The sequence below is a fragment of the Marasmius oreades genome, chromosome 5, assembly GCF_018924745.1.
Source record: "Marasmius oreades isolate 03SP1 chromosome 5, whole genome shotgun sequence".
NCBI lineage: Eukaryota > Fungi > Basidiomycota > Agaricomycetes > Agaricales > Marasmiaceae > Marasmius > Marasmius oreades.
Window position 1 is genome coordinate 1,159,551 of NC_057327.1, and position 21,834 is coordinate 1,181,384.

Sequence of the window (21,834 nt, forward strand, 5' to 3'; positions counted from 1 at the left end):
CGTATGTATTTACCAGGAATTAGTACGAATATTAGTACACATTAGCATGGTAATTAGCAAGAATATTACATAATATAAATTAATACCAATTACTATGCGAATTTTTGTTGGTGGTGTTATATTCTGGTCGCGACATCGTTGAATGTCCCACCGTGGACGTTAGCTGTGCCGCGTTGACCGAAGTTGAAAGGCATTGTGAATGGAGCTGCTTGGTCGAGGTACTGGGAGTCCAAGTGGGATCCCTGAGGGAGGGTAGAGAGCGAAGTTGTTTTTATGAAGTTGGAATATTCAAATATCATGTCACCCTCGCTCTCCTGCAAAAGCTGCCAGACGACAGGACTTCTGTTCTATAAAAGTATAATGTATCAAATATAATATAACCATACCTTTTACTCTACTAAGTATTGATGGATGAGAATTTCTGCTCAGCCGTTGGGCGCTTAACAAAGCTGGGCGGGAAGCTCCGGAAACTTGGCTTGACCTCGACCACGACCACGACCATAGAACAATGTCCTAGTATGTATCTCATCTCTCTTCCTATATCTCTACTGAAAGCTCCAGTACCATCCTCGGGCGCGCCATCAAAAACGAACACCTCGCTTTGACCGTGCTAGGCACGGTTTTTGGAGGAGCCTACCTCGCAACTCGCGGATCCAGTTCGAAGAAGGCTGAACCACCATCGACGATTGAGAAGATTAAGGAAGCAATACCTATTAATGCTGGTTCCAGGTGATTAAGGCTGTTATTGCTCATTAACGTTGACCGTACTAACAACGTGATTATGATTGCAGCGAGGAAGAACAATTGTACGTATCGCAGAGTGTGTTGGCGAAGGACAACGGATTGACTAACTATCAGGATTGCCAGTATCAAAAGCTTTATTGCGGAGGCGGAAAAGGCAGATACAGCAGCAGGAGGGTCAAAGCACTGAACTGTAGAGTAGAGTTTTGCGTTACATAGAAGCTGGCCGCGCCCCCGGCGTCTTGCTTGACGATCGTTACCCGAACTTGACAACCAAATTAGTGATGCTCTCGTCTCCTCCACCAACATCGTCTTATACCGCTCTCGCTATGAAACGGCAGTCGCTGAGTGGACCTAAACCATTGCAGCTTGTGGAAGGACAGGTGTCGTCCCCAGCAAGTCCACGACCCGCGCCCAGTAGCTTTCGAGACCCAAACGTTCGCCGACAGTCATCAATATCTTACAATAATACAGACAGCACAGACAGACCAAGGATGGCAAAGCGGAACTCATGGAATGGGACACCGCAAGAGACTCGTCCAACGACACCGCTTACATTGGTCGAAAAGTGAGTGTTGAGCCGTAATTGGTGTCAATCTCTCGCTTGACGTACGAGTATATAGGCACGCGGACCTGCTACAATTTATCGCGCAAAAAGAGTCGAAATGTCTCGACCTGCGTAGTCAGTTAGCAGCTCATGAAGCAGAATTATTGCAGCTCAAGAAGAAATGGGAGCGAATTGTAGAGAGGAGCTACAGCAAAACGCATCCAAGTGCAGCATACAACCCGGAATCTCCTTCAGCGTCCCTCTATACAACCGCTTCACTGTCATACCTCGACTCGCTCGTCACCAACACTGGCAAACTGCTTGGTCTCCCTCACACGCCATCGCTGAGTGTCTCCTCCTCCACAACGGAGTCGTCCTCCTCCACCGATGTTGCTGTCGCTTCCACTAAACGCCGCCGTCCAGACGACATCCTCATCGTGACCGACACAGGTGCTACTCCCCTCTGTTCCCCCAACAGCGAGTTTGAGGCTTACTTTGGCGACAATTCAACCCATCGTTCCAACTCTCTTGACATCCACCCCTCGCCATCAGATCTTCGTCCCCGCAAGCCAAAACCGCCCACTGACCCGCAGCGCCCTCCGTCTAGGAAGCGAATGTCTCTTCCTGTCCTGCCGCGTGAGGACGTTTGGTTAAAGAAATGGGATGCGTAAGTCTCTTCTATTCCTTAAACACTCGTTTTACTTACCACCCCTGCTAGCCTCTCAAAATCGCCCATGGAAATCCCAAAACGCGCTTCCATATTCTTTTCCCACCTTTCCCAAGTTGTCAGCGTTCAACCCCCTACTCTCAACACCAACGCCAACACCAATCCAACTTCTCCTTCCCTACTCGACGAAGCCGTCCCTCCCATATCCTCTTCTCCCGCTTTGGTACCCGCATTTTCTCCTTCACGAGTCACTACACCAAAAGTAGACGACGACGACGACGACGACGATGACGAATGGAACTGGTAGCCAACCAGCCAGCTTATTTTTTCTTGCTCTTCTCATGTCTTTCGTTTGCAACCAGGATTTGTACTTCTGCATACACATAGTTTATATTGCAATCCATCTTGATCATCGCCAATCGACCTCTTTCCTAAACTTGTTGGAAAATATTACATATCTCTGAAGCTTGAAGATGATGACAACTTGAACTAAGGTCTGTACTGCCACAAGCACCGCTCTTTCGTGGCGGTCCTCTTCTGTTTTGGAATGCCATTACCGAAGTCATGTCACCATGATAACTTCCAACCCCCCGCCATGGGCAGTGCACCTCTTCAACAACAGTATCTAGTTAAAAGGTTACTTAGCGAACATTCAAATTCCCTTTCCTGCTCTTTCGACTGCCTACGCTATGACTCTTCGTACTCGGAGAACGTCAAGCGGAACACCGTCCAGTTCTGGCGCTCCTTCACACCTTTCTGTTATACCAGACATACTCCATCGACCTCATCGCAAACTCACTTCATCCGTATCAGAAGTCGACCATCCCTACTTCCCACCTTCTCAAGTCAAACACCACACCACTGCTACTATGCTTGACGAAGTAGGAAAGCTGCAATGTCTCCTACCCGACGCAACAGATCAACAGCGAATCGAGCATCAGATTTCCCGCAATATACTGGCTGCTCGTAGGTCCCGCCAAGCGAAGAAGCGATACGTGAAGCATTTGGAGGAGGCCGTTCAACAGTTGACTGTTGAGAGGGATAAATGGAAAACAAGAGCGGAGATGCTTCGAAACAACGCCGAAGAAGAGACCTTGGAGAAACTTCCAGCCGATGTAACGAACCTGCGGCACGGCGAAATTCCAGCTACTCGTACGTTCCGCAAGGATTTGGAGGAGACTGTATACCAGTTGGCAACCGTAGCCGAGGAGAGCGAAACAAAAGTGGAGATCATGATGTCCCGAGATAACGATGGGAAAGAAGAAAAACTGCAAGAGCTCCCACCGGATGCAACTGACCAACAGCGGATCGAGCGTCAGTGCTACCGCAATACTTTAGCTGCTCGCAGGAGCCGCCAACAGATGAAGCTGTACGTGCAGCAATTGGGGGAGAACGTTCAGCAGTTGACCGGCGAGGCAGATGAGTGGAAAACGCGAGCGAAGATGTTTCGAGGTACACTCGAGAGTCAAGGATTAGAGATGCCTTGCCCGGAATGGAGTGACTGAAGTGTGAAAAGCGGTGAAATAACTATCGTCCTTGGCTCCTTTTCCCGTCGTCCTTCTCCATGTGAGTTCATCCTTCTTTGGGACGTCTCAACAGTCTGCTGATGCTAGGGAATACTCACTTCCGGAATTGTCCCGTCTCAGGCAACCCGTCGTGTTCCCGCAATCACTATCGCAACGGGCAGGCCTTACTTTTGGTGGGGGGAGACTCAAATGAAAATAGTAGCTGAAATTTATGGAAGTTCACCCTGGACAAAATGTTGGGTTTTGCATAATGCAAAATTATGTTTAGCCAGGATAAGATAGACTCTTGATAAGTACGATAGGTTTCCCTCTCTCTCTTCCCCTCTCTCTTCCTTTTGTTTTTTTTTTTTTGATTTTGTCGCTCTGTCAACAGACATACGCCACGAGCCCATATTTCACATTTCTGGTTTGCACTTCTCTCCGAGTCCTAGTTTACATCCATTGCTAATAACGACATACAATACAAGGCTGGATCATTCGAATCACTGGCACACAGTTCTATAAGAGGGTGAACTCAATAACGAGCCACAAGTAGCGGGCATCAATAACAATAAATGTGTACCTGCCGCGACCCTGGACCTGTTCATCGTCCCACTGGAGACCAATCAACGGCCTACAGGACAAAATGCGGTGAATCTCGGTGCTCTAACGAGAGCACGACGAAACTGACCTGTATTCTTATTGTTCTTGTTGGTATCCGAACCCACTCTGTTACCAGTACCCATCACCGCCTGGTGAGACTCGGTCTTGGTGTTGTATGAGTCCTTTACGTTGTGCGAATTTTTGTTGGTGGTGTTATTCTGGTCGCCAGCGACATCGTTGAATGTCCCACCGTGGACGTTAGCTGTGCCGCGGTGACCGAAGTTGAAAGGCATTGTGAATGGGGCTGCTTGGTCGAGGTACTGGGAGTCCAAGTGGGATCCCTGAGGGAAGGTAGAAGAGAGCGAAGTTGTTTTTATAGAAAGCCGGAGGGTCAGGAACAGAAAAAATCACGCTGTTCAATATCAGATAAAGGTCGACTTCCCTCTCCTCGATTGGCGGCGAGGCTCAGAGCCAGATTCGCGGATCGATCCTATGGTGCGCAACGTGATGTTGTGCGTTGGACACAGAACGTCCAGCGTTGGAGGCAGCACTACGATTGGGATGTCCAGGGCGATCGAGGGTATTGTAGTTCATACCAATGATAGCCAAGCTAACCCCAGTTCCTCAGCCTGCAAGCCTTGGAAGCTTCCTGTTTAGGCCGGTCTGGGCAAGTTGCCATGAACAGATTGAGGTGAGCCTTCTGGAAAGAGCTTCCACCGTTCGCGGAAGTGTTCAAAGGTGGTAATACTCTATTTTATTCACGACGTACCGACCATGTTCCGACACTTGAATATTGGGCTTAAACTTTAGCCGGGATATGAATACATTTCCGAGTTCATAAGGAGCTTGGAAGTGATTCGGGTGTGGAGAACTACTAAAGAAATTAGAGAACAGTGGAAAGAGCAAGCCTCGGCGACACAATTTACGAAGACATGGGATCGGACTCGCAGTGATCTTGCTTTCACTGATTCTTGAATGGGCCAGGGTCACTCACTCACTCCGTTCACAGAGGACACTAGGGCTGGTGTTATGTTTGCGCCTTGGCTTTGATAGATCGATATGAAGCTTGGACATGTGCATGAGAACCGTTGGAGGCCGTTGCAGTTGAGACCTAATTTGATATGTTACCCCTTATCCTTAAGCTAAGCTCACAGAGTCACAGTGAAGCTTCTGAACATATGGTTGTGAAGGGTTAATAAGGGGTCTACGGACTAACGATACACCATAATACCACTCACACATCACACCTATAACACCAGCTACACAACAAAGAGTTCAGGCGCTCACCAATGATCTGGAAGGAAAGGGGTTGGACTGGTGTTGCTCCAGGAGCACACCCGTGTGTATTAGCACTAGACTGCTTGTAACACGTTGATCTGCAGAAGACAAAAAAAAAAGGGTTAATAAGGCTCCGGATCAACATTCTAAATCTGTCAAATGGCACGTCTCGCGGTGCCCACGCCTCTTTGGCGCGGCAGAGAATGACGGCTCTCCCATCTGGCAGACTACCCGCCTGCAGCCCTCCCCAAAACCTGCAGCTTAGCTTGCTGTCGCCCCGTGGGTGACAAACCGTTGCTCAAGCTTTATCCGCCCGTGTTCAACCAGAAACGAGTGCACAGCCCTGCCAAATTTCATGGTAAACCTCGAACTTTTAAAACTTGAAAAGGTTAGTTAAAACGATGCACTCAGTCATCATGGACTCGGATGTACTAATATTTTACTCCCTGCTAGAGTTCAATTATAGTGTAACGTTTTCCGCGTAACAACGAGCTGCTGTCGCTGACTGCCTGATACACTAGGGTTCTAGGGGCCAGTGGCAGTGGCAAAACCACTGTGAGTTAATTTACGCATTCAGGGCGAAGGGGCTTCACTCACCCCTCTGCCACACAGTTTATCAACGCCGCGAGTGGCTCAAGTCTTCAGGTCGGATCAGCCCTTGACCCTTGTACAACAATTGTGCAGCTTTCTGAGCCATTCGACTTGAATGGCCAGATATTACGGCTTGTCGATACTCCAGGTGACGAGGATGCGGACGCATTAAAAAAAATCGCTGACTTCCTCGCCAGTGTGTAAGTGATTGTCGTCGCTGATCATTCCTTTACCTGCTCACACTTCTATACGGTATACCAAGATACGAACGGCAAATCAAACTCCTTGGGCTGGTGTATTTTCAAAACATCTCTAGCCCTCGTGTTGGGGGATTGAGCAGAAGAAATATGCGCATCTTTCGGGATATTTGTGGCGAGGGTACAATGAAAAGGGTTATCATTGTAACAACAGGTATCGACAGCGAGTCAGACACGCGCGAGATGGAACTTCAAGAAAATCCCAAATTCTTCCGGGCAGTGATTCAGGAAGGGGCGCGACTTGTTCGACACGACGGAACGGTGGAGTCTGCAAGGGGCATTGTCCTCCAGCTGGTACGGGCTGCAGGGGAGGACAGTACATCCTTGAAGATTCAAGAACAGCTCTCAAACCTCGGGAAAGGGTTTTCAGAAAGCGTTATCGGTGTACAGCTTGATCCCGAGCTGGCGAAAGAGATAGGAGACCACGAACAAGCAATGAAAGGTGCGGTTCCTGGGTTTGAAGACCAATTTTTGCAGCCTCACAATCTACGTAGACCTTCGTTCGACTATGCAAGGCGACAGCCTGGCGAAGCCGGGATTAGGAGCTAAAGTCAAAGAACTCCGTGCTTTAGTAGCTCTTACCGAGGCAGAACGAGATGAGCTCGCTGATGAGTACCATGCCTATGAGTCAACCCAAGGCCTATCACTGTTACATGCCCTCATTCTTGGAAGCATGATGTTGATGGCGCTTTGGGTCCTCTGAAGGTATCATGTCTGGTTAGAATCTTGCGATGAATCAACGAGCTTCGGCCCTGTCCACCGTCACTTCACGGCTTGGTTTTGGTACTTCCCAGTACAACTATAACTATCCCGATCTGATCGAGCTAATGTGCGAAAGCGTGAATGGAATATACTCCGCAGATCCCGCCATCTACAGGTTCTACGTCCTACAAGTTCTCCTCACCTCTGTCGATCGTCTATTACTCAATACATCGATAGAACTTTACTTCATCTCATCTATCTGATGTGCTTGTAGCAAAGAGAACCGCACATTTCTTTGCCATTGGAGGCACTGGTGTTCTGTGGACGGTTCTTCAAAAGGTCGTTATCACTTCGCGCTATTTTCCAACCCCAAAAGCGTCCTTCGCCGCTGCAGATAAAAGGAGACTGTTCTCAGCCATGAGTCCCCAAGTTTTGAAACTTCATTTACCACTCGGTTCCTCTCTTCGAAATTACTATGCCTTACCGCATTGCAGATCGTGGCCAATCCGATATTTCGGGTGGTACCTTTAACGATGTTGGTAGAGATCAACATAACCAAACGGACTCCCACGACAGAACTGACTCCCACAATATCACCGACTCGCACAACAAGACGGATTCACATAATGCCACCGACTCACACAACCGCGCAACTACTCGCAACCATAAAGGCTCGCGTAACTACAAGGAGTCATACAGCTACGACACGGAAGACTCAGACGATGTTGAAACCTTAGCGTCTCAAATCATGTCCCATCTACCCTCCGGAATGTCCCAAGTGAGTCCCCCCTCCCATTTTCTCATGCCTCGACGATGTCTGACTCGTGTCGAAACCTCTAGCTAGCGCTGATGAACAACATGAAGCGGCAAAAGGCTGCCCTGATTGCGTGCGTCGTCTGTGAATCGCTTCCCGCCGCTGATATCGTGCTCACCGAACACTTTTAGCGTTATGGGAGCCACAGGTAGTGGAAAATCGACCGTGGGTGGACGTCATCATATGCACGATACGAAGGTCTGACGCGTTCCTGTACAGTTCATTAACAAAGCCTGCGACGCGGGGATGGCCGTCGGAAATGATCTTGAATCCTGCACCCAGTCCATCGAAGTCTCCAAATCCTTCACGATGGGCGGTCGTACTGTCTACATGATTGACACGCCTGGGTTCGACGACACGAACAAGAGTGACGCTGACGTCTTGAAGGAGATTGCTCTCTACCTTGCCGAGTCGTGAGCATCTCTCCCGTGACTTTCGTTTGAATAGGTTTTGAGATTCCTTTGACGACCGCAGGTACAAGAACGGCATTCAGCTCTCCGGTGTCCTCTACCTTCACCGTATCACGGATAATCGCGTGAGCGGTGTCACCAGGCGCAACATGATGATGTTTCAACAGCTCTGTGGTTTTAATGCCATGTCGAACGTCATCATCGTTACGACGATGTGGCAAAAGCTCGAGAACCAGGATGAAGGGGCTAGGAGGGAACAACAATTGGGGGCCAAAAGCATCTTTCTCAAGCAGGCCCTTGAAGGTGGAGCCCAACTTATTCGACATCCACAAAACACGAAGGAGTCAGCGCGTGCAGTCATTTCAAAGCTGCTTGCCAAAGACCCGGTCACTCTTCAAATCCAGAAGGAGATGGTAGATGAAAAGAAGACATTGACGGAAAGTGCTGCTGGTTCCTATCTCAACAACGAACTCAGGGAACAAATCAAGAAGCACGAAGAAGAACTGAAGAACCTCCGAGAGGAGATGGCTGGTATGTGTTTTGTGTTGTTCGCTGACTCACTCTTGGTCGCTGACTCTTGGTCGATGATAATCATACTCTACGCCATAGCAACGAGACATCAGGACACACTACTGCAAGAGGAGCTGGAGGAAGAAGCGAGAACGTTGAGGGAATCGTTGAACAAGGCTCGCGAGGAGAAAGAAAAGATAGCCACCGATTACGCGAACATGCGGGAGGAAGCTGAGAAGCGCGGGGGTTGCTGAGAGCGTCCTGTCATTACGTTCCTCACATACCTCATGCTATTGCAAAAGAATACCTTGAACTTGCAAGATTGGTCAGACTGGACCTCGATTGAGTGATGCGAGGGAGGGAGCTCTAGCTCATGTATCGTTCTCAAATGCATCACCGGAAGCACTGTGTGTAGAATTATAAATCTTTGCTCGAGTTCGTTCTTCCTACAACTTCCTACAACTTATGAGCAGCTGAAAGACGACCGATTTATCCAAGGTAGAATATATCGATGCAAGGACTTCAAGTGGTTGCAGGAGAAAAGAAGTAACTATACATGACAACGACAATGAACTCTGCGACCTCATAGAACTCATACGACCGTCCCAGCGTTGGATGCGATACGCGGCCATAAATCCGCCTGTAAGGGAGGGATGTTGATGAATTCTGAAGTCCAAAGGTTGATAGAAGAGCCAAGGACGTACACATTCTTTTGCGACAGGACCAGTGATAGCTGAGCCTTTCATTTCTCCTTTGGGGTTCACGATGACTCCGGCATTGTCCTACAAAAGGCCCAGGTTATGTGAGTGGATGAAACGCGGTTTCGGAAACGACGAACCTCGAAGTAGAGGAACACGCCGTCTCTTCGACGCCATGCTTTTCTTTGACGGACGACTACGGCGGGCATGGCTAGAGAGAGTTACAGGAATCAGCATTTACGACCGACACACATCTCGCCGAAAGAGAACGAACTCTTCTTTCTCAACTCGGGCTTTCCCTTCTTCACCGACGCGACAACCATATCGCCAACACCGGCATCAGGCAAACGGTTCAGACGAGCACCGAAACCAAAGGGTTCGATTATGTAGAGGGATTTTGCTCCGCTGTTGTCAGCGCAGTTCAGAACTGCACCTACTGGCAGACCGAGAGTGAGACGGAACTTGTTTCCAGCACCGCCGGCTGAGGAAAGGTCGGGAGTGAAAGGAACGCGATTAGGGTGTGGTGCGAGGGATCATAGAGTTTGAGGAACGCATCAAGTCCGAAGAGTCGATTTCGATTTCGGTATTACAGTCGAGGATTTAGAAGCGTTTTATAGAAGATTGAAAATTATACGAGAAAGGGCGCGAAAGGATGTGTATTAACGAGTCAGATATGCGGTTTACAGAGGAATTGAGGTAAACTGGAACTCACAGGGTTTTGACATTGTTCGAGGAGAAGTGGAGGACGAGGAAGGTGATGACGGGAAAGATTGTAGGAATTAGAGTTTGGTGCCGGTGCTCGGCATGTGGGTGAAAGGGAGAGCTGTACAGTTTCTCTCGGATTTTGCCGGAAATACCTCTTCTCCGTCTGTTCTGTGATCTTCGACCTTTTGCCTGCCCTATAACTTCTCTGGACGGCTGAGGAGTGTTCGTCCCCTTCGTGTCTGTCCTTTAAGCATGATGCTGAAGTGAAAGAAGCGGTACAGATAAGAGAATTCGATCTCGTTCATGTCACGCGTTCGACAGATCATTTAGTAGTGTACCATCGCCGTTTCGAAAATCAATGGTTACCTTGTGCATGGACACTGTCGTTGAGCAATAATGTATACATTGCATTACCCAGAGAAGTCGCCATTTGAATTCCATTCGATTCCGGTTTACCCCGAAACCTTTTTCCCGCACAAGCTCTACCCCGACTTCTGCCCGAACCATGATGCGCCCCGTCGTCGCCAAGGCTTTGCGAGCAGCTGCTCGTCCCCATCTTACAACAGCAACTGCCTCCCGTTCAGCTCTCGTTTTCACTCGTCAGAACCACGCGCACCAAGAAACCTTTGAACAATTTTCCGAACGCTACGTTACCTTCTTCCAAAACGCGGAGGATCTCTTTGAGGTGCAACGAGGGTTGAATAATTGCTTTGCGCATGACCTTGTACCGTCGCTGCAAGTTGTAGATGCCGCTGTGCGAGCTGCGAGAAGGGTGAATGATTATTCGACGGCAGTCAGGATTTTTGAAGGGATTAGAGAGAAGGTGGAGAATGTCACGCAGTATCAGGCGTATTTGCAAGAGTCGAAAGGGCTTAGAGAGGAACTCGGTGAGTAGATGTTATTCTAGGCTTGTTGCGGAACGTTCTTACAAGTTGCGATGTATTATGTAGGTATCTCCACGAGGGAAGAGCTTTTCCCGAATTCATCCTAGAAAGGATTCACAGCCTTAATGGTGTGTTTTCGTATCTTCTTTGCCTCATAACGCGTCTTAAAATCTCTTTTAGTTTGTAGATGGAAAGTCATTACACACTGGAAGAATTTGCACATTTACTTTGCAACCTTGTACGTGAAATTACCGAACTTCCGGCCTTCGAACACGGCGAGAGAACATAGATGCTACGGCCTTGACGGCAGTCCATCTCATCCCCTCTGATACTGTAATCACGGTAGCTTGGGTCCCGGTGCCTGCATTCCCGGTCTGAAGAACCCGATCATACGTTCCAGATTAAGACGCTTGTATTACTGACGGCAGTTCATACGCCTTACCTTCACTTCGGCGTAACCTCGTTCCCGTGCATGGCCTCTGGGTGTTCTGCGCAAGAAATAGCTCCTTCTGCTGATATCGGATTCATTTTGCCCTCGTTTCCCTCCGTAATCAAGGCACAACCTTGTGCAAGAGGAGGAGACTGAGGCATGTCTTTGAGGATTTTCGATCGTCACGAGGGATCAGAGTTCCAAGGATCCCGATGATATCGACTCCACCCTGTTCCACAAAGGCAGCACCGGTTCAAGTTGAAGCTGCAAAATTAAAATCGGAAACTTAAGAGGTCCACTGGGGAGATCCAACTGACGTATCATGCATATCTGTGCATTGAAAACATATATACTGTCATGAGCAAAATTGTAGCTTCGACTCGGAAGAGAAAATGTAAATGCGTTCAACAAACACCAAACAAAACGAGCTAGCGGGAAGGAAAACCTGAACTGCAGGGAATACTAATATTCCATACCGCAGCGAATAACCTTTCAATTATAAAAAGAAGTGTACGATGATGATCGATAAAGTCCAACGCAAAGAGTGACCTGGAATACAGAGGGAGAGTCTGTGGTAAAGGGGTGCGACAGCGCCGATGTTCCATCTAAAGCGGGAAAGGGAAGGTTTAGCGTCCATCATGAGGACTGCGTAAGCAGCTCAACTCCAATGGTTCACCGTCGCTGCCGTATGAGTGAGAATCCGGAGAGGAACATGACGAGGAATGTGACAACAAGGGACATGAAAAGCGGGTTGCCGACCGTATTTGACAACGCGCCATTGCAAGCGTTGCAGCTCCAGCCTAAAGTAAAATTATCAGAGACAAAAGGTGACAATGATTTCACTACGCACCACTAGCTAACGGTGTGTACGATTGAGGAGTGTACAACGCAAACTTCAGATTTTGATTTGGCGTAAGATATCCTGCCCTGATTGGCGCATTCATCCCTCTATCATCGTGGACTCGTAATGTAAAGAGTCCAACCCCTAACGGTGTCTCCTGATGTGTTTGTCGGTAACTGTATACATCCCATACCACTGACGTTGCCCCTCCAGGAATCCTTCCGTCTGACGGTCCAACCAGGTGGGTGTATCCGTCTGTGCCCACTGCTTCAACAGTTAGCGACGTCGGCGTGGCAAGTATCCCAGTGGCATTCCAGGCAAACGTAATGGGTTGACTAGGTGCGATCTTAAAGAAGGAAGTCGAGAACTGGGGCGGTTGGGTGAAGGAGATTTGGCCAGCTGGAGCGGATGTCGGTATAATGACTGGAGTTCCTGTCCCTTGGTTTGCACCAGTGTTACTCCCTCGTGTGGGTACAGTGCTTCTACCACTGTTGCTAGTGTTTGGAGCAGGAGTCGTCATGAGGAAACGAAAGAAGAGGGTGGGGGACGGTGACCAAAGGCCGTCGTGCGTGGGTTGTCACAATGATCACGTGCGACCTTCGGGCCGTAACAAATTCAAGTCGGCACTAGTGGACAGATCAATCGAGAGGAATACGAATTACTTCTCTTCTACAGATTGGCCCGAAATGGGACAACGGAAGAAGACGCCTTTCATCCCTAGACGAATACATATGAAATAAATGAGACTTGGAACTGTGATAGATGACTCAGTGGAGTCGGAAATTCCGTTTTGTACCGCTTAGTAGAATTCCAGGTTTCCCACTAATATCAATATTGTGGATGAAATTATCTATTGCCGTGAAGCCACTATCATTATATACTATGTAGTTAGTTTCCACAACCCACCAACTACAACGTTCTAGTTCTAAGCAGGCATGCGAGGTACGATTTGTTGTCATCATGTACATCTCTTTATTTTGTTTCCTCAGTAGCGAAGCAAGCGAAAAAAGGAAAGACGAGCGAGCGAAAATTTACAAAGGCAAAAAAAATCACGATAACTTGAAATCAACGCTCTTAGTGCATCTTCCCCAACACACGAGGCTGCGACACGTCCGCCATGTTGATGAATATGTCATCGGCTGGGTGCCTGTAGAGCGGGGCACGGAGACGCTTCTGGTCGAGATGATGACCGATGAAACCGATCGAACGACCAAGGACGAATAGACCGTTGAGAGCTCCGATCTAGTATTGAATATCGTTAGCGATCTGTCGTTAAAATGAGCACACAGAAACAAACCTTGATGTACTCATCAGCCTCCTCGGGTGTGAAAGCTCCACTGTCACGAAGGAGATCGACGAAGCAAACCGCTATACATCCATCGACGTTGAGAATGAGCGTGTCCTTCTTCGACGTCGTCACTTTCTCCACTGCAAGCGCGTAGTCCAACAGACTGTGTGCCGGGAAATTTTTGCGGACATACTCCTTAACCAATTCGACACGCAAATCGGGGTTGTTGACGGATTTGATCTTGTGGCCAATACCAGAGACTGAGAACGACATTCAGAACACGAAGAAGAATGAAGGAAGAGGGAACACGCACTAAGCTTATTCGCCTTTCTCGACTCATCCACAAACTCTCTCGGCGTCAAGCCCGTATCCCTCGCATTTGAGAACATACTGGCAGCCTCATCCAAAGCTCCTCCGAATCGACTTCCAATTGTCAACAATCCACTCGCCAACGAAGAAATCAGATCCTTCCCAGCTCTCGTCGCTACAATCGTATTCATCGCTCCCGACACCGCAGGTCCATGGTCAGCCGTCAACATCAATACCATCTCAACAAACTTGGTCGCCCACGGTGGTAAACGTCTCTTGAACCACAACAGTGCAACGACACCTCCAAGTCCGATTTCGTCCTTGAACACGTCCGAAATACGCATCCCGGCGTACAACAATTCTTGTCCCCGCTCATCAGAGATGGTCGAGATGAACGCCGCAGGTTTACGAATCAACCCAAGTTCCTGCGCCCATTTATAGTCCATCGGGATAGCCGGCGGGTCACGCTCAGGAATTTCAGTAATCGTTCCATTTGCTACCAACGATTGATAGGCCTCCCCGAGTAATACAGGGAGATCCTCGAACGTATCTGGAACAAGGAATCCTGCCTCCTTCATGGCACGGTTCTTGGCCTCTGCGGTTTCCATATCAGAGTTGGCCAAAGATCCTGCATGTCCGAACTGGACTTCGGTAGTGAACATCTTGGCACATGTACCGATGGCCCAAGCAACGATGGGTTTACGGATTTTACCAGCCTTGACGGCTTCGATGACTCGATACTCTTCAACGCCTCCGACTTCGCCCAACAGAACGAGGAGTTTGCAAGCGGGGTCGGCTTCGTAGCGCAACAAGTGGTCGATGAAAGTCGAAGAGGGATAGCGATCACCACCAATGGCAATACCTTCATAGGTACCGTTGGTAGTGAGGGAGAGAATGTTGTTGAGCTCGTTGGACATGCCTCCAGATTTAGAGACGTAGCCCACAGAACCAGCTCGATAAAGTTTGGAAGCGATGATGTTATCCATCATACCACCAGAGTTACCGATCTTGAAACATCCAGCTTTGATACCGCCGACAGTGGCGGGACCGATGATGAGGACTTTGCGCTCATTGGCTTCCCAGAGGATCTCACGAGCGTGACGTTCAGGTACACCTTCTGCGATGATGGCGATACACCGGATCTTGTCGGAGTGAGTCTTGAGAATCTCCATGGTGCTGCCCAAGACGCTACGACTGGAAGCAAAATTGACGACGACGTCAACTTCAGGGTGTTTGGCGACGGCTTCCTTGACCGAGGTGTAGACGGGCAACAGAGTCTCCTTGGTTCCCCAGTAGAACTTTTGAATGTGATGTCCGCCGAAGGGGTAGATCATGGCCGCTACAGAAGGAGTGGAACGACCACAAGAGTAGTCAAAGTCCAACATGCCCTGGATAGCGCGAGGTTGGAGACCGTACACGAAGGAACGGGTGTTATTATCAAATGGCAGGTACCACGGACGTTTAGATGGATTGGAGGTCGTGGCATTCTCAAAGTGGACGATCTGGTCCCCCGGTTGAGTACGAGAACCATCAGACTTGATGGTACCGACGGGGTCTTCGGGAACGGATTCAACAGTCGGTTCACGAGGGGAACCAGGAGCGGTGGGTTGAACGCTCTTGGGGACGGAGACGGTCTTCTTAACTTCGACGCCAAGAGCGAGAGGAACAATGGCAGTGATGTGGGTTTCAGGACCAAAGACACGAATGGGTACGCCGAGAGATTCACCGAGGAGTCTCATGGCTTTGAGACCTTCCTGGTAGTTGGGGCCCCCACGACGGACAAAGATTTTGACGTGAGCATTGATAAGCTGTTGCTTGAATTCTTTGAGAGCGCGGATGATGCCCTTGAAGGTAGCGGCGACGTTGGTAAAGTTGGCGATGCCACCACCGATGATGAGAATCTTTCCCTTGGGGTGGGGGTTACCACGGGTGATGAGGTCGAGGATGGTCTTGGCGTATTCGTAGGTTTGACCTTCAGTAGGGGCACCCGAGTATTCACCATAGTTGGCAAGCTCGCTTGCGAAGCCTGCGAGAGGGGGTTGGGTGAAATGAGGAGTACTTGAGAGGATTCGACTCACCAGCCGCAGCAATAGCATCACTGTAGACAACACTTGCACCACCACCGGCAACCATGGTCCAGATACGACCCTCGGGGTTAAGGACGGTGAGTTTGAGAGAAGCACCGGTAGAAGCGTCTAATTTCTGAATGTAGGCTTCATCCTTAGTGAGGGAACGGCCAAAGGGAGCAGGGAAGACCATTGGAGGACCACGGTCGGCATTGATGACACCCTTGCCACCGCTAGAAGTAGCAGCGCCAGTGGCACCGGAAGACTCGTAGATGGTGAGATCACGTGCGATGGCCCACTTTTGACCGACGATGGATTCGGCGGTTTGATCGAGCTTGGCAGCCATGTCGATGTAGTGAATTTCAACCTTGCCAGATTTGCTGTCTATAGGATGGATGAGAACGAGAAGGGCATATTATGTTTGCGGCTCACCCTTGGAACCCAAGCAGATGAGAGGGTTGATTTCGAGGTAGGCAAAGTGGAGGTCAACGTAAACACTGTAGAGTCTGACGAGGAAATCAACGAGAGCGTCCTTCTTTTCTTCAGAGTCGACATGGGTCAACAAGGTGTCCTTGATGACTTGTTTGTGAGGGAAAGTCTGAGTTTTGGTGGAAGTGGTGACGGGGATGTTGAGTTTGAGACCTTTGGCGTCGACATCGCCGACATCGACACCGCCTTCGTGAGTGAAGAGAATGGTGTCGTATTCACGGGAAGAGTTGATACAGACGTAGAATTCGGTGTTGGACGGATGGGGAATGAAGGGCTCGAGGATGAAGGAAGTGAGAGGACCGGAAACAGACTCGACCTAGCAATCAGCAAGCAGATCGATAAGCGACAAGATCGACAAGCGAAAAAGAAAAACACGCGTCGGACGCGTTTTGCACCTTTTGTATCTTTCCAGCACGTTCAGAGATCCAATCGTAGGCCTCGCCCTTGGTTTTGTTGAGAGCAAGAAGGCCAGCCTTTCCTCGTCGTTTGATGAGTTGATCAGGTTTTGCGACGAGTTTGATGCCAGACTCGGAAACCCATCGCGGCAGGGCATCTACTGGAGTGAGAGATCTGGTTTCTTCGTCACAAAGGATCTGAGCAACGCGAGGATAATCGGGGGTTGCAGATGGACCAAGTTGAAGGGAAGGGTTGATCAAAGGGGAGCGAGTGAGCCAGTAAGAGAGTAAAAGTTTGGCATCGTACTCGCGAATCGCTGCAGGAAGGAAGAGTTAGTGATAGACGGATGGATGGATTGATCAGATAGCTACCTTTGGAAGACATGAATGAATGAGGAAAGGGAAAAAGGGAGAGTCCCAGAGTCAAAATGAGCTTTAAATAACCCCCAATGTTCCCACGATGATCAAGGTACTGAGCTATCTTTACCAGAGCGGCCGTATCAGATCTAGAGTACTTCGGCGTTAGACTTTCTTCCCTTTCATCTATCATGTCCCCAGTCAAGAACAAGGTCTGCCTGATGCAAGTGTCCTGTTAACTTCATCCCCATCATTCCCTGCTCATCATCGCCTGCAGTGTTCACGATGGATGGGGCCATAACGACAAATCTGGCGGTAAAGGTGATGCCATCCACGCCGCAGATACAACCAACATGGACACTATCTCTAATAACCACAACGTCCGCAACCTAGCCGCCCACGGTACTGCCGTCGGGCTCAGCGATGGCCTTATGGGCAACTCTGAAGTCGGTCATCTCAATATCGGTGCCGGTCGTATCGTCTGGCAAGACATTGTCAAGATCGACGTATCCATCAAAAAGAAAGAGTTTCACAAAAACAAAACCATTCTTCAATCCATCCAACACGCAAAGGACGGAAACGGGCGTTTACATTTCCTCGGTCTCATATCCGATGGTGGCGTTCACTCTCATATTAATCACCTTTACGCTCTGCTCGAAACAGCCAAGGAACAAAAAGTACCCAACGTTTATGTTCACTTTTTCGGTGACGGCCGCGATACCGCTCCCCGTTCATCTGCCAAGTACGCACAGGATCTACTCGACTTCATCAAAAACGAGCTAGGCGATTATGCTCAGCTTGCTACTATTGTTGGAAGATATTATGCTATGGACCGGGATAAGAGGTGGGAGAGGATAAAGATCGCCGTTGATGCTTTGGTGAAAGGTGAAGGGGAGTCCAACTCGGCCGTGGTAGACGCCATCAAAGCCAGTTACGACAAAGATATCACTGATGAATTCCTCAAACCTATCATCGTCAATGGTGAAGAGGGGAGGATTAAAGGTGCGCTGTCTTTCTCAACTGATTTTTCTCCCTCGATCGCTCATCGATCGTCATAACAGATGGCGACACACTCTTCTTCTTCAACTATCGTTCTGACAGAATGAGAGAAATCGTCTCTGTCTTTGGCCTTCCTGATAAACCAATGAAAATAGACGTTCCCAAAGACTTGGTAAGTTCCCTCCCTTTATACAAGAAGATTTCCATCCTTAACCCTCTTCCTCTCACAGCACATTACCACCATGTCCCGTTACAGCGTAGACTATCCATTTTCCGTCGCCTTCCCTCCTCAGGTCATGGACAACGTCCTCGCCGAATGGCTCTCTAAACAAAACCTCGCTCAAGCCCATGTTGCCGAAACCGAAAAATACGCTCACGTCACCTTCTTCTTTAACGGCGGTGTCGAAAAACAATTCCCCAAAGAAGACAGATTCATGATCCCTTCCCCCAAAGTGCCCACTTACGACAAAGACCCCGGAATGTCCGTTCTGGGTGTAGCCGAAAAAGTCGCAGAACTTGTGAAAGAAGACAAACACGACTTTGTCATGTGCAACTTTGCTCCTCCTGATATGGTTGGCCACACGGGTGTATACGACGCTGCTGTTGAAGCGGTCACAAAAACGGATGAAGCTGTTGGTGTGGTGTACAAGGCTTGTAAAGAGAAAGGCTATGTTCTCGTCATCACCAGCGATCACGGAAACGCAGAAAAGATGATCAATGAAGAGACTGGAGATCCGCATACTGCTCACACGACGAATCCTGTACCTCTTATCATTACAGGTGATAAGGACAAATTCAAGATGATTGAGGATAAAGAAGACGAAGAAGGCGGAGCTCTTTGTGATGTTGCTCCGACTTTATTGGATATTATGGGTATTCCGAAGCCGGAGGAGATGGAGGGGAGGTCGTTGTTGAAGAAGGATTAGATTTAAAATACAAAGATGTACATAGAAGTAGATCAATCAATGTAGAATGTCCGCATGCCAGCCATTGCGGGAGTGAGTACTTGAGTATCGGAGACCGAGTACAAAAAGAATCATGCCGTGAGCTCATGCCGATATACGGCATGTCTAGTTCGGCATGTATCAAAGCCCAGTAGCCCGTGGGCAGAATCTCAATCGCTCACGGGCTATAGTACGTTGTGGGGCAAAACTTCCATCAATGACTTCGCGTTTAATTTGTCTCTAATTTGTCTCCGTGACAGAGAAGGTACGAATATCTTGGAGAAGGAGACCTTAGTACGCAGAGCTGAGGGTACACCCATGTAGCTTCAACATAGCTGCGGCTTGTTCAGAAGCCTCGTACTTATGGCGATTACCCCTTCCAGCCATTTCAGTCCAAGATCGCTGTACATATTGATGTTGCTATCCTCACATCAGCACAAAGCAGCTTGCCACAGATATCGGAGTGAAGAAGGTCTAATATGTATGGCGTTGGGGTTGAAAAAGCCAAACTACTGACTCATCCTACCTCAGTTTGAGCTTTGCGCTTTCTAGCAGCTCTCAATTTTGTCGAGGGGCAAGCTTACGTGCCATTGCAAATGAGACAACCAAGGCTATGGTTACAGCTATAATAACGGCGGGACGTTCCATCTATATCATGAGGGTAGGTCCTACACATCAAAGCACCCCAAGTTTACGCGGAACCACGACAGATCCCTTCCAATATGCAAATTATCCCCAAGCTCAATGTCTCATTGTCTTCCACTGTCGAGTACCTCATCTCTGAAAAGCCATCTGTTTTCCAGAACCATGCGAGGGTATCAATGGTAAGCTGTCTGAAAGGAGAAGGATTTGATATCTTGAAAGGAATGTATTTCTTGTTGATGATGTTGGCGGTGGCAAGGCTCGCGATCAAATTCAATCATTTGGAGTCAGAACCTTATCGCTTCCAACCTATCAATGGTGCGAAGACTTATCCTTACACCAAGTGAGCCTGTTGTCGTTGAGGCCACCTTGCCAGTGTCCACTCCGATAATGATAACTTTAGATATTCTGCCAGTGACCATACATGATTCCGTAGGACAGATAATAATTGAACAGTTACTAATAAAACAACATTGGTAGCAGATGAGAACAAGCAATGCGTACATGTACAATGGGAAAGTTGAATCCGCGTAGGGTATGTAAGAGGGGTATCACGAAGATGAAATGGCGAAAATGACAATCGAGTCCCTGAACCAAGAAGATACGAAAAAGAGGACGAGCGGAAACCGAAGGGTGTGTAAAAAATACAGTGAATACGAGAAGGAATGGGACGATCGACGTCAATCCGTGATGGAATCTATCAGGGTCTAGAGGCGTTTATGAAGGGTCGAAGTGTCTATCCATAGTAAACCCTTTGATAGAGTAACGTTAGCACTTATGTTCTCGATAACAATATTGAAATACAACTCACCCCCTAGTCGTTGTCGATATCGGTTGGAAGTCTGTCCGACCAGAGTTGACGAAATGATGAAGAACTTGTAACCAGTCTTCCCTGGTATCCCAAGTGATCTTTGAAGGAGGGTCGACTTCGACAGGCATCACCTGAGAAACATTACCACATTGGATAATAATGACTAGCGTGCCAATACCGCCGTTTTGGCGACAGCGCTCCTCTCGTCGCTGAATGTCGTTAATGACGAGTGGGTCACGGATGTATTTCCGTGAAACAATGTGGGTCGCAGCGATTGAGAATCTGGATGACATCGAGATTGAGCGTGAGAGGTACTTGGTAGATCAATGATCGACTTACCGACGATGCGATTCTGGATGATGTTGTGGGGTAAGCTCGATGAGAAGAGCGTTTTGTCGGATATTGGAAGGAACACGTTTGAGTTGAAGAGCCTGGAAACCAGCCCATCCAAGAAGGCCGGTGTACGAAGAGGTGAACCGTCGGAGGTTCTTTGCCACATTTTCATCGGGAGAAACTGCATAGACGGCAGCGACCTTGGCAGTTTGGGATTTTGTGTGATGACAAATGGCTTTATGACCGGGCCAATGGATTCTTTGACATTCTTGTGACTGTCAACAGGATTTAGTTACAAAAGGATTCTCGAAGCAAATGGAGTAAAGAACGTACACAGTATTGGGTTGTCATCTAGGGAAGAGGAAAGATAGAGTCAGATCGACGAGCAATGACTCGAACATAAGACAGGGACGTACGCAACCCCCACAGAGGCGAAATCTAGCCATAGGTGTCTCGACGGCACCACATTGATCGCAGATACGATATCCCCGTTGCTTTGATGCATGAGCTGGGGGGGTGTGGTAGTTGGCAGCAGCGGGCTGAGGATAGAGAGTTGCAGCAGACATGACTGAGAGAAAATAGGCGACAAGATAGAGAAAAACATTCTGTGAGAGTATTTTTATAGAGGTAGCCAAACGCCAATGACGATTTTTGAGAACCCATTTGCGGCAGGTTTGCGGCGAGAGAAAGTCGGAAGTTGCTCTTTTGTTTCGACGGTTCAGGAAAAGTGAAAGGCTCGGAAAGTAATTGCTGGTTTTTTCTTTTGTCTTTGTGTGCGACGTGCCTCAGATGGCGAGCAGAAAGAACAAAAAGAAAGTCGCGTATCACGCGTGAGCATCAAAAAGACAAAAAGCAACGCTCGGACCACCTGCCTCTTATAGCCGGCCCAAGTAAAGACAATTATGTCCTCGATAGTATTTTGACAAAAGATTCGTCCTCGAGGTCATTTCTAGTTTTGGTATCTTCAAGCTAACGCACTTTTATGGAAAGGACCTCGTAGGTTGTACACGGAATACTA

At 48.6% G+C, this 21,834-nt stretch overlaps 13 protein-coding genes across 13 annotated transcripts; 8 read left to right on the forward strand and 5 right to left on the reverse strand.

Annotated features, from left to right (window-relative positions):
- Positions 1 to 508: 508 nt before the first annotated feature.
- On the forward strand, positions 509 to 931 carry E1B28_008418 (uncharacterized protein; the record flags this gene model as incomplete). Its single annotated transcript, XM_043153223.1, has 4 exons — positions 509 to 516; positions 562 to 729; positions 792 to 806; positions 859 to 931. 4 exons carry the CDS (start codon positions 509 to 511, stop codon positions 929 to 931), a joined length of 264 nt encoding a protein of 87 aa, XP_043008507.1.
- Positions 932 to 1,025: 94 nt separating this feature from the next.
- On the forward strand, positions 1,026 to 2,262 carry E1B28_008419 (uncharacterized protein; the record flags this gene model as incomplete). Its single annotated transcript, XM_043153224.1, has 3 exons — positions 1,026 to 1,309; positions 1,365 to 1,955; positions 2,007 to 2,262. 3 exons carry the CDS (start codon positions 1,026 to 1,028, stop codon positions 2,260 to 2,262), a joined length of 1,131 nt encoding a protein of 376 aa, XP_043008508.1.
- Positions 2,263 to 2,644: 382 nt separating this feature from the next.
- E1B28_008420 (uncharacterized protein) lies at positions 2,645 to 3,460 on the forward strand (the record flags this gene model as incomplete). The annotated part of the gene is made up of 1 exon (XM_043153225.1): positions 2,645 to 3,460. One exon carries the CDS (start codon positions 2,645 to 2,647, stop codon positions 3,458 to 3,460), a length of 816 nt encoding a protein of 271 aa, XP_043008509.1.
- Positions 3,461 to 3,938: 478 nt separating this feature from the next.
- On the reverse strand, positions 3,939 to 4,972 carry E1B28_008421 (uncharacterized protein). The gene is made up of 4 exons (XM_043153226.1): positions 4,833 to 4,972; positions 4,152 to 4,773; positions 4,044 to 4,094; positions 3,939 to 3,979 (listed from the first exon to the last, which is right to left on the reverse strand). The coding sequence occupies exons 2-3, from the start codon at positions 4,354 to 4,356 to the stop codon at positions 4,087 to 4,089; spliced, it is 213 nt and encodes a 70-aa protein (XP_043008510.1). The 5' UTR covers positions 4,357 to 4,773; positions 4,833 to 4,972; the 3' UTR covers positions 3,939 to 3,979; positions 4,044 to 4,086.
- A 724-nt stretch (positions 4,973 to 5,696) lies between these two features.
- Positions 5,697 to 6,892, forward strand: E1B28_008422 (uncharacterized protein; the record flags this gene model as incomplete). Its single annotated transcript, XM_043153227.1, has 6 exons — positions 5,697 to 5,729; positions 5,795 to 5,808; positions 5,863 to 5,896; positions 5,954 to 6,132; positions 6,195 to 6,631; positions 6,684 to 6,892. The coding sequence occupies 6 exons, from the start codon at positions 5,697 to 5,699 to the stop codon at positions 6,890 to 6,892; spliced, it is 906 nt and encodes a 301-aa protein (XP_043008511.1).
- A 474-nt stretch (positions 6,893 to 7,366) lies between these two features.
- On the forward strand, positions 7,367 to 8,879 carry E1B28_008423 (uncharacterized protein; the record flags this gene model as incomplete). The annotated part of the gene is made up of 6 exons (XM_043153228.1): positions 7,367 to 7,669; positions 7,732 to 7,778; positions 7,837 to 7,870; positions 7,925 to 8,118; positions 8,180 to 8,646; positions 8,725 to 8,879. The coding sequence occupies 6 exons, from the start codon at positions 7,367 to 7,369 to the stop codon at positions 8,877 to 8,879; spliced, it is 1,200 nt and encodes a 399-aa protein (XP_043008512.1).
- A 338-nt stretch (positions 8,880 to 9,217) lies between these two features.
- Positions 9,218 to 10,048, reverse strand: E1B28_008424 (uncharacterized protein; the record flags this gene model as incomplete). The annotated part of the gene is made up of 5 exons (XM_043153229.1): positions 9,218 to 9,265; positions 9,330 to 9,407; positions 9,464 to 9,534; positions 9,598 to 9,804; positions 10,036 to 10,048. The coding sequence occupies 5 exons, from the start codon at positions 10,046 to 10,048 to the stop codon at positions 9,218 to 9,220; spliced, it is 417 nt and encodes a 138-aa protein (XP_043008513.1).
- Positions 10,049 to 10,533: 485 nt separating this feature from the next.
- Positions 10,534 to 11,019, forward strand: E1B28_008425 (uncharacterized protein; the record flags this gene model as incomplete). The annotated part of the gene is made up of 2 exons (XM_043153230.1): positions 10,534 to 10,915; positions 10,979 to 11,019. 2 exons carry the CDS (start codon positions 10,534 to 10,536, stop codon positions 11,017 to 11,019), a joined length of 423 nt encoding a protein of 140 aa, XP_043008514.1.
- Positions 11,020 to 11,657: 638 nt separating this feature from the next.
- On the reverse strand, positions 11,658 to 12,727 carry E1B28_008426 (uncharacterized protein). The gene is made up of 2 exons (XM_043153231.1): positions 12,193 to 12,727; positions 11,658 to 12,142 (listed from the first exon to the last, which is right to left on the reverse strand). Exons 1-2 carry the CDS (start codon positions 12,701 to 12,703, stop codon positions 12,015 to 12,017), a joined length of 639 nt encoding a protein of 212 aa, XP_043008515.1. The 5' UTR covers positions 12,704 to 12,727; the 3' UTR covers positions 11,658 to 12,014.
- A 241-nt stretch (positions 12,728 to 12,968) lies between these two features.
- Positions 12,969 to 17,159, reverse strand: E1B28_008427 (uncharacterized protein). The gene is made up of 7 exons (XM_043153232.1): positions 17,103 to 17,159; positions 16,731 to 17,047; positions 16,279 to 16,651; positions 15,859 to 16,230; positions 13,785 to 15,806; positions 13,481 to 13,731; positions 12,969 to 13,425 (listed from the first exon to the last, which is right to left on the reverse strand). The coding sequence occupies exons 1-7, from the start codon at positions 17,113 to 17,115 to the stop codon at positions 13,258 to 13,260; spliced, it is 3,516 nt and encodes a 1,171-aa protein (XP_043008516.1). The 5' UTR covers positions 17,116 to 17,159; the 3' UTR covers positions 12,969 to 13,257.
- A 47-nt stretch (positions 17,160 to 17,206) lies between these two features.
- Positions 17,207 to 19,071, forward strand: E1B28_008428 (uncharacterized protein). Its single transcript, XM_043153233.1, has 4 exons — positions 17,207 to 17,310; positions 17,365 to 18,089; positions 18,149 to 18,258; positions 18,317 to 19,071. The coding sequence occupies exons 1-4, from the start codon at positions 17,279 to 17,281 to the stop codon at positions 19,010 to 19,012; spliced, it is 1,563 nt and encodes a 520-aa protein (XP_043008517.1). The 5' UTR covers positions 17,207 to 17,278; the 3' UTR covers positions 19,013 to 19,071.
- A 681-nt stretch (positions 19,072 to 19,752) lies between these two features.
- Positions 19,753 to 20,019, forward strand: E1B28_008429 (uncharacterized protein; the record flags this gene model as incomplete). Its single annotated transcript, XM_043153234.1, has 1 exon — positions 19,753 to 20,019. The coding sequence occupies one exon, from the start codon at positions 19,753 to 19,755 to the stop codon at positions 20,017 to 20,019; it is 267 nt and encodes an 88-aa protein (XP_043008518.1).
- A 15-nt stretch (positions 20,020 to 20,034) lies between these two features.
- Positions 20,035 to 21,623, reverse strand: E1B28_008430 (uncharacterized protein). Its single transcript, XM_043153235.1, has 5 exons — positions 21,233 to 21,623; positions 21,150 to 21,167; positions 20,823 to 21,091; positions 20,484 to 20,765; positions 20,035 to 20,424 (listed from the first exon to the last, which is right to left on the reverse strand). Exons 1-5 carry the CDS (start codon positions 21,380 to 21,382, stop codon positions 20,409 to 20,411), a joined length of 735 nt encoding a protein of 244 aa, XP_043008519.1. The 5' UTR covers positions 21,383 to 21,623; the 3' UTR covers positions 20,035 to 20,408.
- Between the last annotated feature and the right edge of the window lie 211 nt (positions 21,624 to 21,834).

What these genes read in the sequence shown, in the direction of transcription:
- E1B28_008421 (XM_043153226.1), bottom strand. Translation starts at nt 4,356, where the DNA reads ATGCCTTTCAACTTCGGTCACCGCGGCACAGCTAACGTCCACGGTGGG.
- E1B28_008426 (XM_043153231.1), bottom strand. Translation starts at nt 12,703, where the DNA reads ATGACGACTCCTGCTCCAAACACTAGCAACAGTGGTAGAAGCACTGTA. An exon ending in GTACACACCGTTAGCTAGTG is followed by an intron (nt 12,143 to 12,192) that starts GTGCGTAGTGAA and finishes ATTTTACTTTAG; the next exon opens with GCTGGAGCTGCAACGCTTGC.
- E1B28_008427 (XM_043153232.1), bottom strand. An exon ending in GTGCTGGAAAGATACAAAAG is followed by an intron (nt 16,652 to 16,730) that starts GTGCAAAACGCG and finishes GCTGATTGCTAG; the next exon opens with GTCGAGTCTGTTTCCGGTCC. An exon ending in AGGCTGATGAGTACATCAAG is followed by an intron (nt 13,426 to 13,480) that starts GTTTGTTTCTGT and finishes ATTCAATACTAG; the next exon opens with ATCGGAGCTCTCAACGGTCT.
- E1B28_008428 (XM_043153233.1), top strand. Translation starts at nt 17,279, where the DNA reads ATGTCCCCAGTCAAGAACAAGGTCTGCCTGAT. An exon ending in TGAAGAGGGGAGGATTAAAG is followed by an intron (nt 18,090 to 18,148) that starts GTGCGCTGTCTT and finishes TCGTCATAACAG; the next exon opens with ATGGCGACACACTCTTCTTC. An exon ending in TAGACGTTCCCAAAGACTTG is followed by an intron (nt 18,259 to 18,316) that starts GTAAGTTCCCTC and finishes TTCCTCTCACAG; the next exon opens with CACATTACCACCATGTCCCG.
- E1B28_008430 (XM_043153235.1), bottom strand. Translation starts at nt 21,382, where the DNA reads ATGTCTGCTGCAACTCTCTATCCTCAGCCCGCTGCTGCCAACTACCAC. An exon ending in CATCCAGAATCGCATCGTCG is followed by an intron (nt 20,766 to 20,822) that starts GTAAGTCGATCA and finishes GATGTCATCCAG; the next exon opens with ATTCTCAATCGCTGCGACCC.